This window comes from Megachile rotundata, chromosome 2 (genome assembly GCF_050947335.1).
Source record: "Megachile rotundata isolate GNS110a chromosome 2, iyMegRotu1, whole genome shotgun sequence".
Taxonomy (NCBI): Eukaryota; Metazoa; Arthropoda; class Insecta; order Hymenoptera; family Megachilidae; genus Megachile; species Megachile rotundata.
This window is the reverse complement of record NC_134984.1, coordinates 10,005,269-10,018,593: the sequence shown is the minus strand read 5'-3', so window position 1 is coordinate 10,018,593 and position 13,325 is coordinate 10,005,269. Positions and strand designations below refer to the sequence as shown.

Here is a 13,325-nt window from a genome sequence, read left to right as displayed (position 1 = left end):
GGGGAGCTGCGAAATATGGAAATTTGGGAATTTGCAAATTGGGGAATTGGGGAGTTGAGGAGTTGGGGAGTTGGGGAGTTGGAGAGTTGGGGAATTGAGGAATTGTGGAATTAGGAAATTGAGAAACTGGGGAATTGAGGAGCTGGGAAATATGGAAATTTGAGAATTGTGGAATTGGGGAATTGGAGAATTGAGGAATTAGGGATTTGGGGAATTGGGGAATTGGAGAATTGGGGAGCTGGGAAATATGGAAATTTGGGAATTGAGGAATTGGTAAATTGGTGAATTTGGAAATTTTGGAATTGGGGAATTGGGGAATTGGGGAATTGGTGAATTAGGGAATTGAGGAATTGGAGAATTGGGGAATTGGGAAACTGGGGAATTGGGGAGCTCGGAAATATGGGAACTTGGGAATTGTGGAATTGGGAAATTGAGGAATTCGGAATTGTGGAATTTAGCAGTTGATGAATCGGGGAATTGGGGAATTGGGGAATTGCGAAATTGGGGAATTGAGGAATTGAGAAATTAAGAAACTGAGTAATGGAGGAACTGAGGAATTGCGGAATTTAGAAATTAAGGAATTGAAGAATCAAAAAATTAAGCAATTGGATAATTAGGGAATTTGATAATCTGGATATTCCGATATTTAGCAAACTTTCACACCCTATATGTATATTATCCGAGTTCCCATCACACTCTCCCAGGTACCAAATTCGGTACAAGTTTCTCAACCGGTATACCAACCCTCCTCGAACACTTAGTCTCGTACAATATACCATTTCCGGAAAGGTACGTCCTGAATCAATCTACGGTATCCACGATCGAGGCATATAAATCGCGTAAGCGAACGGGTCATCGATCCTCTGTCGTTAATAAAAAGCATTGTCCTGGTATCGTTAGAATTCTTGCCGGCGACGAGTATACACGTTTCAAGACGTTCGTTACCTCGAACCAGTAATATCACCTTTTTACTCGAACCACCCGTAGCGGGGCCCAGCATTGTGTTGCGTGACAGAATTTTATTGGCTCGTTTGAAATAAGTTTCTCGGCAAGTTTCTTGCCGCGCGAACAGGACGCACGTTAGAGAAATTGACAAACGCTCCTCTACGTGGATTCCCATGCGGATCATACGTGTACGAGTTCAGAAACCGTACGTGCTCGTACACGTACGCGGTGCAGGGAACATTTTCGTCGTTCCATGAACGTACGTTCGATGTTCGTGTACCACGCATAACGCAGCACGACAATCGCACTTTCGTAGCCGACGATATTTCTCACTTCGAGACAGCCAAGGTAACGGGGGATGAATGATTTTCCAGGAAGAGACTGCCGCGCGCCCACCATGCAATCAGGGACGTTTCGAAACTGATGTTTATCGTTTTATAGACTTTCGATGGATGCTGGGGACGCTGCAAATTAGCCTGCAAATTACCTCGCTTTTTGAGGTTAGGTGCTAGCTAATCCCACCTTTCGCTCACATTTTTCATCCAAAGATACTTTGTAGCTTTTTAACCGAAAGCAATATATTATGTGGCTTTTCAACTTGAAGATTTTAACCCATCTCGAAAAAATTAATTTAGACTTAGTTTAATAAAACTGGTTAGTTTAGTTTGTATGTCTCAAAGAGTTAATACAATCTGTCTTAATATGATCTCATATTTCCATCATAGAACTTGTAGAAGTTAATTAGTGCAAAATTAACGTTGTCACAACTCATTTCACTTTTTGAGACTGGAATGCACAAGTATAAAATTATTCATGAATAATTTTTATAAAAATAACCTACCGTTTTATCGAACCTTTAATAACGTTCCGACAGAAACTTTTAATTAAATCGTCCATCGATAGAGAAGTCCAAAGCCATTCCAGTTAATTTAACATCCAGATGCAGTTTGACAGTTTGGTCAGATAAAAAGGCATAGAAAGTAGAGATACAGTATCATAGAATGAGATACCGAGCAATCAACGAATTGCTTTCAAAATTTAATTGGCAGAAATATCTACGGGTGTACGAACACGTAGAACGATTAAACTCTACGAGTCAGCTAAGAAACCCGCAATTATCGTCGATCAAACATCACCATTGATTCTCTGCATCATTTCCTTCTCGAGCGTTCTCTCTCTTTTTCCCGTGAAGGTACGTCAAAGGTAGCCAACGTCCTATCCCGTCATTCATGAGCTACCACGAACTCGATTACAGCTACCGAACGCATCAGATAATCCATTAAGATCAGGAGAAGCCTACTCGCCAGGCACGCTGATCGCAGGGGACAGATTACTTTTCCGTCGGGTGAAACCCGGGAGCCACGAATCCTCCAGATGAGATTGTCGAGAGCCTGGTTTGTCCACGTGCCTGGATACCTATACATACGTAGATCTTTGTAGGTTATATATATTTGTTATTTCGTAATGGAGACCTTAGCCGATACGCGCTCTCACTATTTCAGGATTTAAGCGATAAGTGAATATTGGCGAGATTGTGTTGTCAGGGGTTCGGTATTGGACTGATGGAGATTTGGATGTTTAGGGATTTTGGAATTTATGTAGTTGGAAATTTAGATGTTTAGGGATTTGAGGAAAATTGGGATTTTGAAATTTTGAAGTTAAGAAGTAGAGTAGTTTGAAAGTTGAGAAATTGATGGATTTGTGAATTGGGTTATTTGGAAATTACGAAATTAGGGGATCGGGAGATTAGGCAATTAGGATATCAGGAAATTAGGAAATATGGAAATTATGAAATTGAAAAGATAGGATATCAGGAAATTAAGAAATTAAAAAGTTAAGAAATCAGGAATTTAAGAAGCTAGGAAGGTAGGTAATTTGGAACTTTTGAAGGTTAGAAGTTTATAGATTTATGGATTTGTAATTTTGGATATTGAGAAATTAAAAAATCTTAAAATATAATAATGTGAAAGTTAAGGAACTTAATAATTTGTAAATTAGAAAATTAGGAAATTAAGAAATGTGTAAATTAGGAAATATGGAAATTAGGAAATGTGGAACTTAGGAAATTAGGAAATGCGGAAATTGGGAAATGTGGAAATTGGGAAATGTGGAAATTGGGAAATGTGGAAATTTGGAAATGTGGAAATTGGGAAATGTGGAAATTGGGAAATGTGGAAATTGGGAAATGTGGAAATTGGGAAATGTGGAAATTGGGAAATGTGGAAATTGGGAAATGTGGAAATTGGGAAATATGGATATTGAAAAATGTGGAAATTGGGAAATATGGAAATTGGAAAATGTGGAAATTGGGAAATGTGGAAATTGGGAAATGTGGAAATTGGGAAATATGGAAATTGGGAAATATGGAAATTAGGAAATGTGAAAATTAAGAAATGTGGAAATTAGGAAGTGTGGAAATTAGGAAATGTGGAAATTAGGAAGTGTGGAAGTTAGGAAATGTAGAAATTAAGAAATGTGGAAATTAGGAATTTGTGGAAGTTTGGAAATGTGGAAATTAGGACATGTGGAAATTAGGAAATGTGGAAATTAGGAAATGTGGAAATTGAGAAACCTGGAAATTAGAAAATTAGAGAATTTGGAAATTAAAAAATTTTTGAATTTACGGATTTGCAAATACAAATATTTAGAAATTTGTAAATTTAGAAATACAATAATTAGAAAGTCAATGAATTTATATATTTTTAAATTTTCAGTATCTATAAATTTACAAATTTTTTAATAAATGAGTGACATACGTGAAAATTGCTATAGCATATTTCTTTCATTCTTTCATGTAAATTCCCCACATTTACACTTGTATCGCCATTTCGAAAACACCATGTATAATTCACCTTATTCCCGGTAAGTAAGCTTACCAAGAAAACTTCTTAGCTTTCATCCCATTGTTAATTTGCGCCAACCCGTTCGCATTTATGCTCGACACGTCGTTGAATCAGGTTATTTTTAGGTTTTATGAGTCTTAGTCTCGCATACTTGGGGTTTGAAGGGTTAAGCAGCCAAAAATGTTCGTCTACGTTCGCTAGGAATTTCTCGTTACCTACTTATGCGTCATTTCTCATCATGATATTCGCGTATCGCCGTTCCTCGATCCGTAATTGCGTTTTAGCTCGTAATTGTCCGATTAAAGTAGCAGAAACTGAAATTATATTTAACGGAACTTCCAATCGTGGTTTCGCTATTTGCGGAGTTTTCATGGTTTGTGGAATTCCGCGACTGCAATAAATGCGCTATGGGAAGCCATGACAGTTAACCTAACCTAGCACCGAAAATAACTTAATATGTAAAAATGTGGGTTTCGCGTTTTAGATTTAATACCAATTCGATAAAAAAATATGGAAGTATGTTTTGATATGATGTTTTACTGTTTGATAAACAGTATGAGTTGATAGAAAATTCACTTCAATTGCGAATATTGTTTTAACTCTTTTGTTCTTGTTATGGTCACATGAGTAGATATTTGGTATTACTAGATAAAATGCTATTATTGCTATTTTTTACTACAATTTCATTCTCACTGTAGGCATATTAATTGTAAGTTTAATACTGAAGAAAATGCTATTATTATTGTTATCATTATTATTATTTTTATGATAAACTTTATTATTGCTTTACTATTTTTTGTTATATTTTTATCTTTTTCATAAAATTAGTAAATTGGGGGCATATGTATAAAATAATATTATATTACAATATTGAACAGAATGATTGTACTATATGTTATAAAAAATATAAATAAAATATTACACATAAATTTTAATATTTTTAGAAATCCGTTTACATGTATGCAGTTATGTATGTAAATGTATAATATGTATGTGTGTGTATAACATAATACATCCAAATATTTTGTAAAGAGTATTTATCCTTCTATTAATAGAAAATGGCATAAAACGTATTTATAATGTTAAACCATTTATATATACTAAAATTATTGATCAGTAAAATAGAAACACAGTGTAAGAATAGAAATAAGAATAGAAACAGAAAAATTATTTTTTGAAATCACTAAATGAAAAATATAGTGAAATCACTAGATGAAAACTATGAAATCATTTCGTTACTAGTAAATTAATGATTTCGTAATTACTAAATATTGTACTTCATACTGCAATTACTATAATGACCACAAAATAATTCGAAAGTGAAAAGGTTAAGTGCATCTTTACCTAAACATACTCTCACAATTTCATATTTCAGAAATTATTTTAGGAGCCATGTTGTGGACCATCCTTTATATAGTTCGTGCGAGTTAAACATAGGTTCGGTTGTTTTATTTACTTAAGCACCGTATAAATTACAGAAAGTGTTTATTATATCTAAATTTACGACACAGATGTATTAATGTGAAGTGTTGCCATTGTCGTTCATAATCGCTTGACATTTCCAAAGCATGCTTTCCATCATACTGAAGGAATTCTTGAAGTGAGGACTTTTATAGTGGCCTTATTTCTTCAAGCAACTGCTTCATTTTGTATAGGGTGTCTCAGAACTGAAGTAGCAAACATCATTGTGTTCTATAAAGAGGAAGGTACAAGAGAAAAGTGGAACAATTGAAAATTTAATTAAGTAAATCATTAAGGGATTTGTAAATTTAGTAATTTGACAGTTTGAGTAATTCAGATATTGTCGGATAGTAATTTGAAATTTAGAGATTTTAAAATATGAAAATTTGGGAAATTGATCATTTCAATAGTTGGGAGTCAGACTTGGAAATTTGGGAATTTGGAGGTTTGGACAACAATTTTCAACTGAGCGAAAAACAGCAGATTAATCTATAAGATATTAAGGTTAATAAGTTCGATATACTTTCATCAGATTTCGATATTAAAAATTATCAATGGTATCACAAATATATAGCATTTCTTCTATTAAAGTTTGCAAGACATATGAGAATCACGTCATTTATAGGATCTCTGCGTACACTTTGCAGACATAACTACAATTCTCAGATCTTATAATCTTAACACCATTTCTACCAAGAAGTGTCAAAAGACACCTTTCAAATTTTAACTCAAAATTATTCTCTAAGTTGAATCATTTCTCCAGAATTAATCTCCTTACTTTTCATACAATAGTTGTTAAATTAAATCCGCGATATCATTTTCTTCCAGCTGATCCTAGATCTAATAATATGCACCCGGTATACTTATTTCTGTCATGAGATTTTTTGATACCTTAAGGATTTCATGACAGTGCACAATTTTAAACTGTTTTACATATAAATATCAGCATCATTTTGCAGCATATCAATTATAATCAAATTAGAATCCCGATTTCAGTTGTAACGGAAAATACAGGAGTTGCGGCATAACTTTGATATTCGCTTATTTCCCACCATGTTGCATTTTACACCGCCATATTTATATTTTGTAGATTGATGAATTAAGCTAGAATTTACAACCTGATTAAATAATCTCTAATAAAATCAATGTATCAATAAATATATTCCTCAAATTATCTACATGTAACTGATAATTTGAAATTTCAATAGTTTTGGCAATTATTTGTATTGAAACGAAAAGGTGTCAAAAGAATCTTTTGGTCGAAATAGGTGTACACAAAATGGCGGTAGAAATAGTATTAACTGCATAAACATCCCCAGTATAATTACTTCTCAATATATCACTTCTAAATTTATTTTACACAAATAAAGTCATGTATAATTTTAATAAATTCATCTAAAACAACTTACCTCAATTTTCCTATATTCCCATAACTTTACTATATTTGCTCATACTAACTTTTCTAAATTTGCTCACACTACTTTATACTACTTTCGCTATACCAATTTCCTTAAATCTGTCAAAGTTCATTCCAAGATTCAAAAGAATCCATTCAATCTCATAACAGCCAGACGTGATCTCACCGTAACACCTTAACATTACCAAGAAACATTCAATATTACCATAACCTGCGCAATTTCGAAATGAATTTACTCTTTGTTGTCATAGTTCTCGGAATGTTTAAGCGTGTGCCATTGAGCAATAGGACGTCTCGGGGTTACCAACATGTCGGTCCAATGTCTCAGCTCTGTTCCACTCGCATTTTGCTCCACGACAACCTACCCAATGGATTCTGAGGTGCCGATACGATCGTAATCGACTACCGTGACAACCAATTGCACTTTCTAAACGTGAAACCACGTATTAGTCGTCCATCTTGGACCGTGTATTGCCATGTCTTCCGGACCGTTAGAGTCTGGGGACAATTTGTACCAGGCATACCAACGAGAGGAAATGCAAAAGCGATATATAGGTGGCTGTTACGGGAATATAAAATGAACAGAGCGAATCTTTGAATGAGGAAATTTAGAATAACGAGTGTTGAATTTGTTTTTCATTTTGGGTATTTTTGGATTTGACAATCGAGGAATGATTTTAGGTTAGTTGGGGTGTTAGGTAAGGTTGGATTGAATATTTGGTTGTTGTGGATGATGTTTGGTATTGTGAATTCAATAAATTTTTAAGTTGGAAATTGTAGGATTTGGGAATGTGGGAATTGGGGAGTTGGGGAGTTGGGGAATTGAGGAATTGGCAAACGAGGAAATTGAGGAGCTAGTAAATATGGAAATTTGGGAATTTGAGAATTGGGAAATTGGCAAGTCAAAGAGTTGGGGAATTGGAGAATTGAGGAGCTACAAAATATAGAAATTCGGGAATTTGGGAATTGGGGAAGTGTGCAATTGGGGAATCGGGGAATTCGGAAACTGGGGAATTGGCAAACTTTGAAATATGGAAAGTTGGGAATTGGGGAATTGGTAAATTAGGAAATTGAGGAATTGTGAAATTGTGAAATTGTGGAATTGGGGAATTGGGGAACAGGTAAATATGGAAATTTGGGAATTAAGGAATTGGTGAATTGAGGAATTAGGGAATTGTGAAATTGTAGAATTGTGGAATTGGGGAATTGTAGAATTGTGGAATTGGGGAATTGGGGAATTTGGGAATTGAGGAATTGGGTAATTGGGGAATTTGGGAATTGGGGAATTTGGGAATTGGGAAATTGGAGAATTGGGGAAGTGAAGATTTAATAAATTGGGGAATTGCGTAATTGGGGAATTATGGAATTGGGGAATTTGGGAATTGAAGAATTAGGTAATTGAGGAATTAGGGAATTGGGGAATTGGTGGATTTGAGAATTGGAAACTTGGGAATTGGGGAGCTGGGGAATTAGGAACTTGGGAAGTGGGGAGCTAAAGAATTGGAGAATTTAAGAATTCTGGAATTTGAATATTTCGTAATTTGGGAACTTCGGAATTTGGGAACTAGGGAATTGGGGAACTAAGGAATTTGAGAATTTAGGAATCAGAGAATTAGGTAATTGTGGAATTGGGAATTTAGGGAGATTAGATGTTCGGATATTTAGCAACTAAGACATTGCGTTATTCAGAAATTTGAGAACTTAAGAATTTCAGTATTTAAAAATTTGTAAATAAATGTATAAATTTATAAGAATTACAATATTTATTTTCTCGGATATCAAAGAGGACATAAAATGGCAACAAAGTAACCTTGATTGCTCATTTGAAGGTCACACGAACCTCATCTTCAGTTTCTTAAATAGTAACTGTTAAATAATCAGGATTAGAGAAAATAAAAAACTAATAATACACTTCTAAATATCATCTAATTATTTAATATTGAACATAAACAATACACATTTTAACTTTAAGATTAATTATTAATTCATGGATTACTTTATCATACCAATTACATCGCGAACCTTTACATTATATCAACAAGAAGGAAGTACATTTTTCAATTATTTTGTTTTTAACATCGTACATTTTTAGTACTGTAAGATGTCGCCACAAGCTAAATTGATTAATAATTTAACAGTAACCCCCATTTTTTATCGAATACTCTCCAATATTCTTCAATTATGCAATGATGCTTCCAAACAAGTCATATGCAAAATTGCTTTGCAAACCACTCTACGTAACATACTTCACCCTATGTACACACAAATGGATTCATATTCCGAGTAAGTTGGCGTAAATCTGACGTCTACGTCCTAAAAGTAACTGTCAAAGTTGAGAGGCACGTGTCGTCGTGATCGTCGCGGCTGCATGTGAGACGTGCGTGTGCATCGTAACATCCTCGCTAGCACAACCCCTCTCAAAACACGTGTGGGTGTGCCAGCACGAGTACCTGCACGCAACGACACACTCGCACAAAACCGCACGAACGTGTGTTATTGGCAACCAGAGAGCGGGACGATAATATCGGCGAAGTTACACGAGGGACAAAATAAGATATAGTTTATGAGAAAGGTGTGACAGAAAGAAGAGGTGAGGAAGAGCAAATTATAGAGAGAGGTTATACATATACAACAGTTTTAAAACTTGATTCCAGTAATAATGTCGAGGTACAATGTATAGGGCATGGTAGGTTTTACTAGGGAAAATGACGATGTGTGGAAAGCGGCGATATAGGGGAAAGTGGTTCTATCATTTGCTGGAGATGGAAGATTGTGGTAATGATTATGATGCATTTGTTTGTGGGAGTGGAGAGGTTTTATGGTGATTTGCAGATTTTTGGTTTGGGAATTGGGGAATTGGGGAATTTGGGAATTAGGTAATTAGGTAATTGGGAATTTGGGAATTTGGGAATTTGGGAATAAGGAAACTTTGGAATTGGGGAATTGGGAAATTAGGGAGTTGGGGAATTTGGGAATTGAAGAATCTTGGAATTGGGGAATTTTGGAATTGGGGAATTGGGGAATTAGAGAATTGGGGAATTGCAGAATTATGGAATTTGGGAATTGGAGAATTTTGGAATTGGAGAATTTGGGAATTGAAGAATTGGGGAATTGGAGAATTTGGGGATTGGAGAATCTTGAAATTGGGGAATAAGCAAATTGGGAAATCAGAGAATTGGGGAATTGCTCAATTTGGGAATTGCAGAATTTGGAACTGGAGAATTTGGGAATTAAAGAATGTGGGAATTGGAGAATTGTGGAATTGGAGAATTTGGGAATTGAAGAATGTGGGAATTGGAGAATTGTGAAATTGGAGACTTGGGGAATTGGAGATTTTGGGAATTGGAGAATCTTGAAATTGGGGAATTAGCAAATTGGGAAATCAGAGAATTGGGGAATTGCACAATTTGGGAATTGCAGAATTTGGAACTGGAGAATTTGGGAATTAAAGAATGTGGGAATTGGAGAATTGTGGAATTTGAGAATTTGGGAATTGGAAAATTGTGGAATTGGAGACTTGGGGAATTGAAGAATTTGGGAATTGGATAATCTTGGAATTGAGGAATTGGGAAATTAGAGAATTGGAGAATTGGGGAATTGGGAAATTAGAGAAATAGGGATTTGGTGTATTGGGAATTAGAGAATTGGGGAATTAGGAAATTAGAGAATTGGGGAATTAGAGAATTGGAGAATTGGAAAATCTTGGAATTAAGGAATTTTAGATTTGGAGAATTTGGGAATGGGGGAATTTGAGAATTGAGAACTTGGGAATTGGGGAGCTGGGGAATTAGGAGAATTTTAGTATTTGGAAATTCAGCATTTGGTGATTTTAACATTTTGGGAATTGGGAAATCTTAGTATTTGGAAATTTTATCATCTGGTAATTTGGATTTTTGGTGATTTGGACATTTGAGAATATGGCAATTTAAGAATTGGGGAATTTTAATATAATAAAATCCTCAAATTTCTAAATCCCCAAACCTTCAAATTCTCAAATACAAAATTGACTAAATCTCCACATTATCAAATTTCTAAATTCCCAAATCTCCACACTTTCAAATTATCAGCCACATGACATACTCATCCAAAATTCCTGAATTTATGACATGCCACAATCCTTCCAAATTTGCCAGTACTCTGCCCCAATACACTCCCAATCAATTATGCTTCCACTTCATTATCCTCTCTGAATATGTAACATCCTTAAATCCATTCCGAACAAGACACCTCCTAAAAACTTCATTCCTTATTCCCCGTAGAAAGCGTGGTCGAAATCCTAGGACATATTTCGTAGTTCCGTTAAGTATACCCGATAATCCGATCCGATCTACGAGCGACCGATTACTAAACGCCGAAATGGCTGTCCCGAATCGTTTCAATCGAATGAGAGACGAGGGACGATTACGAGGCAGAAAATCCGCTCATTTACCTCAGGATACAGCGTGTCCGCGTGGTGTGTAATAGTTAATATAGGCAGCAGAAGAAAGAAGAGCAAGGATTTAGAGAGAGAGAGAAGGAATGAAAGGAATAAGAAGGAGAGGAAGAGGTCGAAAGCTGGGCCCACATCGGTGGGACCGCATCGTGCACCCCGCCCAACCTGGGTCGCCCACTGTCACCATTAATAATACGTCTCCCGTCTCGTGATGTATCTCATCTCCGTTGGCGTCGTGTGTTGTGGCCCCGTGTCCTGTCGTGTCGGTGTTTAGCCTTCGTTGTGCTGGCGTACCGCTTGGTCACGCACACGTGCACGCGCGCCAACTGCAACACGTGCGCGTACAGTCACCAGCAAATCTGGCTTACATTGGGCAGATGAATTTGGGAATTTCGAAGTTGGGGGTTATCTTAGGAATTTTGGATTTGGGGATTTGGACAATCTTGAAATTGGGGAATTTTTGAAGTGGAAAATATAGGAATTTGGGAATTTGGGAATTGGGGAATTTGGGAATTGGGGAATTGGGGAATTGGGGAATTGGGGAATTGGGAAATTGGGGAATTATGGAATTGGAGAATGTACGAATTTGGGAATTTGGGAATTGGGGAATTGGGGAATTGGGGAATTGGGGAATTGGGAAATTGGGGAATTATGGAATTGGAGATTTTTGGAAGTGGAGAATGTACGAATTTGGGAATTTGGGAATTGGGAAATTGGGGAATTTGGGAATTGGGGAATTGGGGAATTGGGAAATTGGGAAATTATGGAATTGGATGATCTTGGAATTGGGGATTTTTGGAAGTGGAGAATGTACGAATTGAGGAATTGGGGAATTTGGGAATTTGGGAATTTGGGAATTTGGGAATTGGGGAATTGGCAAATTAAGGAATTGGGGAATTGGTTGGAATTAAGGAATTGGGAATTTTAGTGGTTGAATTTTGGGGAGTTATGAAGGTGGGAGATTCGAGTATTTGGAAGGGATGAGATTTGGGAGTTTGAAAATTGGACATTTGCAAATTTGAAAATTTAGAAATACAGTAATGTGAGAATTGCAGAGTTGCAAACTTTTAAATTTGAAAATTAAAAATGTAGAAATTTGATAAGAAGGTTTGAACATTTGCAAATTTGCAAATTTAGAAATACAGTAATGTGAGAATTGCTGAGTTGCAAATTTCTAAATTTGAAAATTAAAAATGTAGAAATTTGATAAGAAGGTTTGGACATTTGCGAATTTGAATTTTTAGAAATACAGTAATGTGAGAATTGCAGAGTTGCAAACTTTTAAATTTAAAAATCAAAAATGTAGAAATTTGGTAAGAAAGTTTGGAGATTTGCTGATTTGCAGATTTCGAAATTTGACAATTTAGAAGACCTGTGAAGTTCACTATTCAAATCTGACATCTATAAGGAAAATAAAAATCTGTGTAATTCTGGACTTTAGACAGTTTCGGTATTTGCATTATTTATGAATGAGGAAAAATGGAAGTTTGAGAGTTTGAGAACTCAAGGTCTCTAGAATTTGGAAATGAAAAAATTTTCCAATTTGAAAATTTAGTAATGTGGGAATTGGTCTTTGGCAAATTTAATAATGTTGAAATTGGTCATTTGCAAATTAAGTAATCTGAGAATTGGTTACTTGCAAATTTATATATTGAGTATTTTGGAAATTTAGTACTTCAAAAATTTTTAAAATTGAAAACTTGAAAAGTTAGAAATTTGAGAATTTAGAAAATTTATGAATTTGACGATTAGAAATGTTGGAAATTTAGAAATTTGGAAATTTTCAAATTTGCAGATTTGTAGAATTGAAAATTTAGTAATTTGATTCTTTGGAAATTTAAAGACTTTTGCAAATTTAATAACATGGTAATTTGAAATCTAAAAAGTTATCCAGTTTATTCAATTATTTTTCTTTATACAAGGAAAGTGTATGTTGCATTCGAGTGTACTTACGCATTCATGTTATTTTCTCTGTATATAGGGTGCGGCGAAAGAACGTAATGCTGATCATGCACGAACGAAAAAATGTATTACATTGCCTAATAAGTTTGGCCTACTAATGAAATAATCATATCATTAAATAAATTCTGTACTATTATAAAAAATTCCATAATGACTACATTATTCATAAAATAATAAAATATTAGATTTGGTAGAAAATTCTATCCTAAGAGCGATAATAACACTGCTGAAGATTTTCGTTCCCAAAAATTCTTCACAATAGAAA

At 35.1% G+C, this 13,325-nt stretch overlaps 2 protein-coding genes across 7 annotated transcripts in view; one reads left to right on the top strand and one right to left on the bottom strand.

Moving 5' to 3' along the window:
• The window catches only part of oaf (BRICHOS-like domain-containing protein out at first), a 174,399-nt gene that overhangs the window by 130,296 nt on the left and 30,778 nt on the right, over positions 1-13,325 (bottom strand). The window contains exon 5 of one of the 5 annotated variants that reach the window (XM_012291095.2): positions 2,261-2,361. The exons of 3 other annotated variants lie outside the window; for them this stretch is intronic. In XM_012291095.2, the coding sequence (XP_012146485.1) occupies positions 2,276-2,361 (86 nt within the window). In that variant the 3' untranslated portion in view covers positions 2,261-2,275. Of the gene's footprint in view, positions 1-2,260; positions 2,362-5,215; positions 5,481-13,325 lie in introns of those variants that run through there. One more of the 5 variants, XM_076528960.1, reaches the window with a different exon arrangement.
• LOC100876699 (Sox box protein 15) overlaps positions 1-13,325 on the top strand; it is a 129,386-nt gene that overhangs the window by 95,898 nt on the left and 20,163 nt on the right. The gene's annotated exons all lie outside the window — the stretch shown is intronic.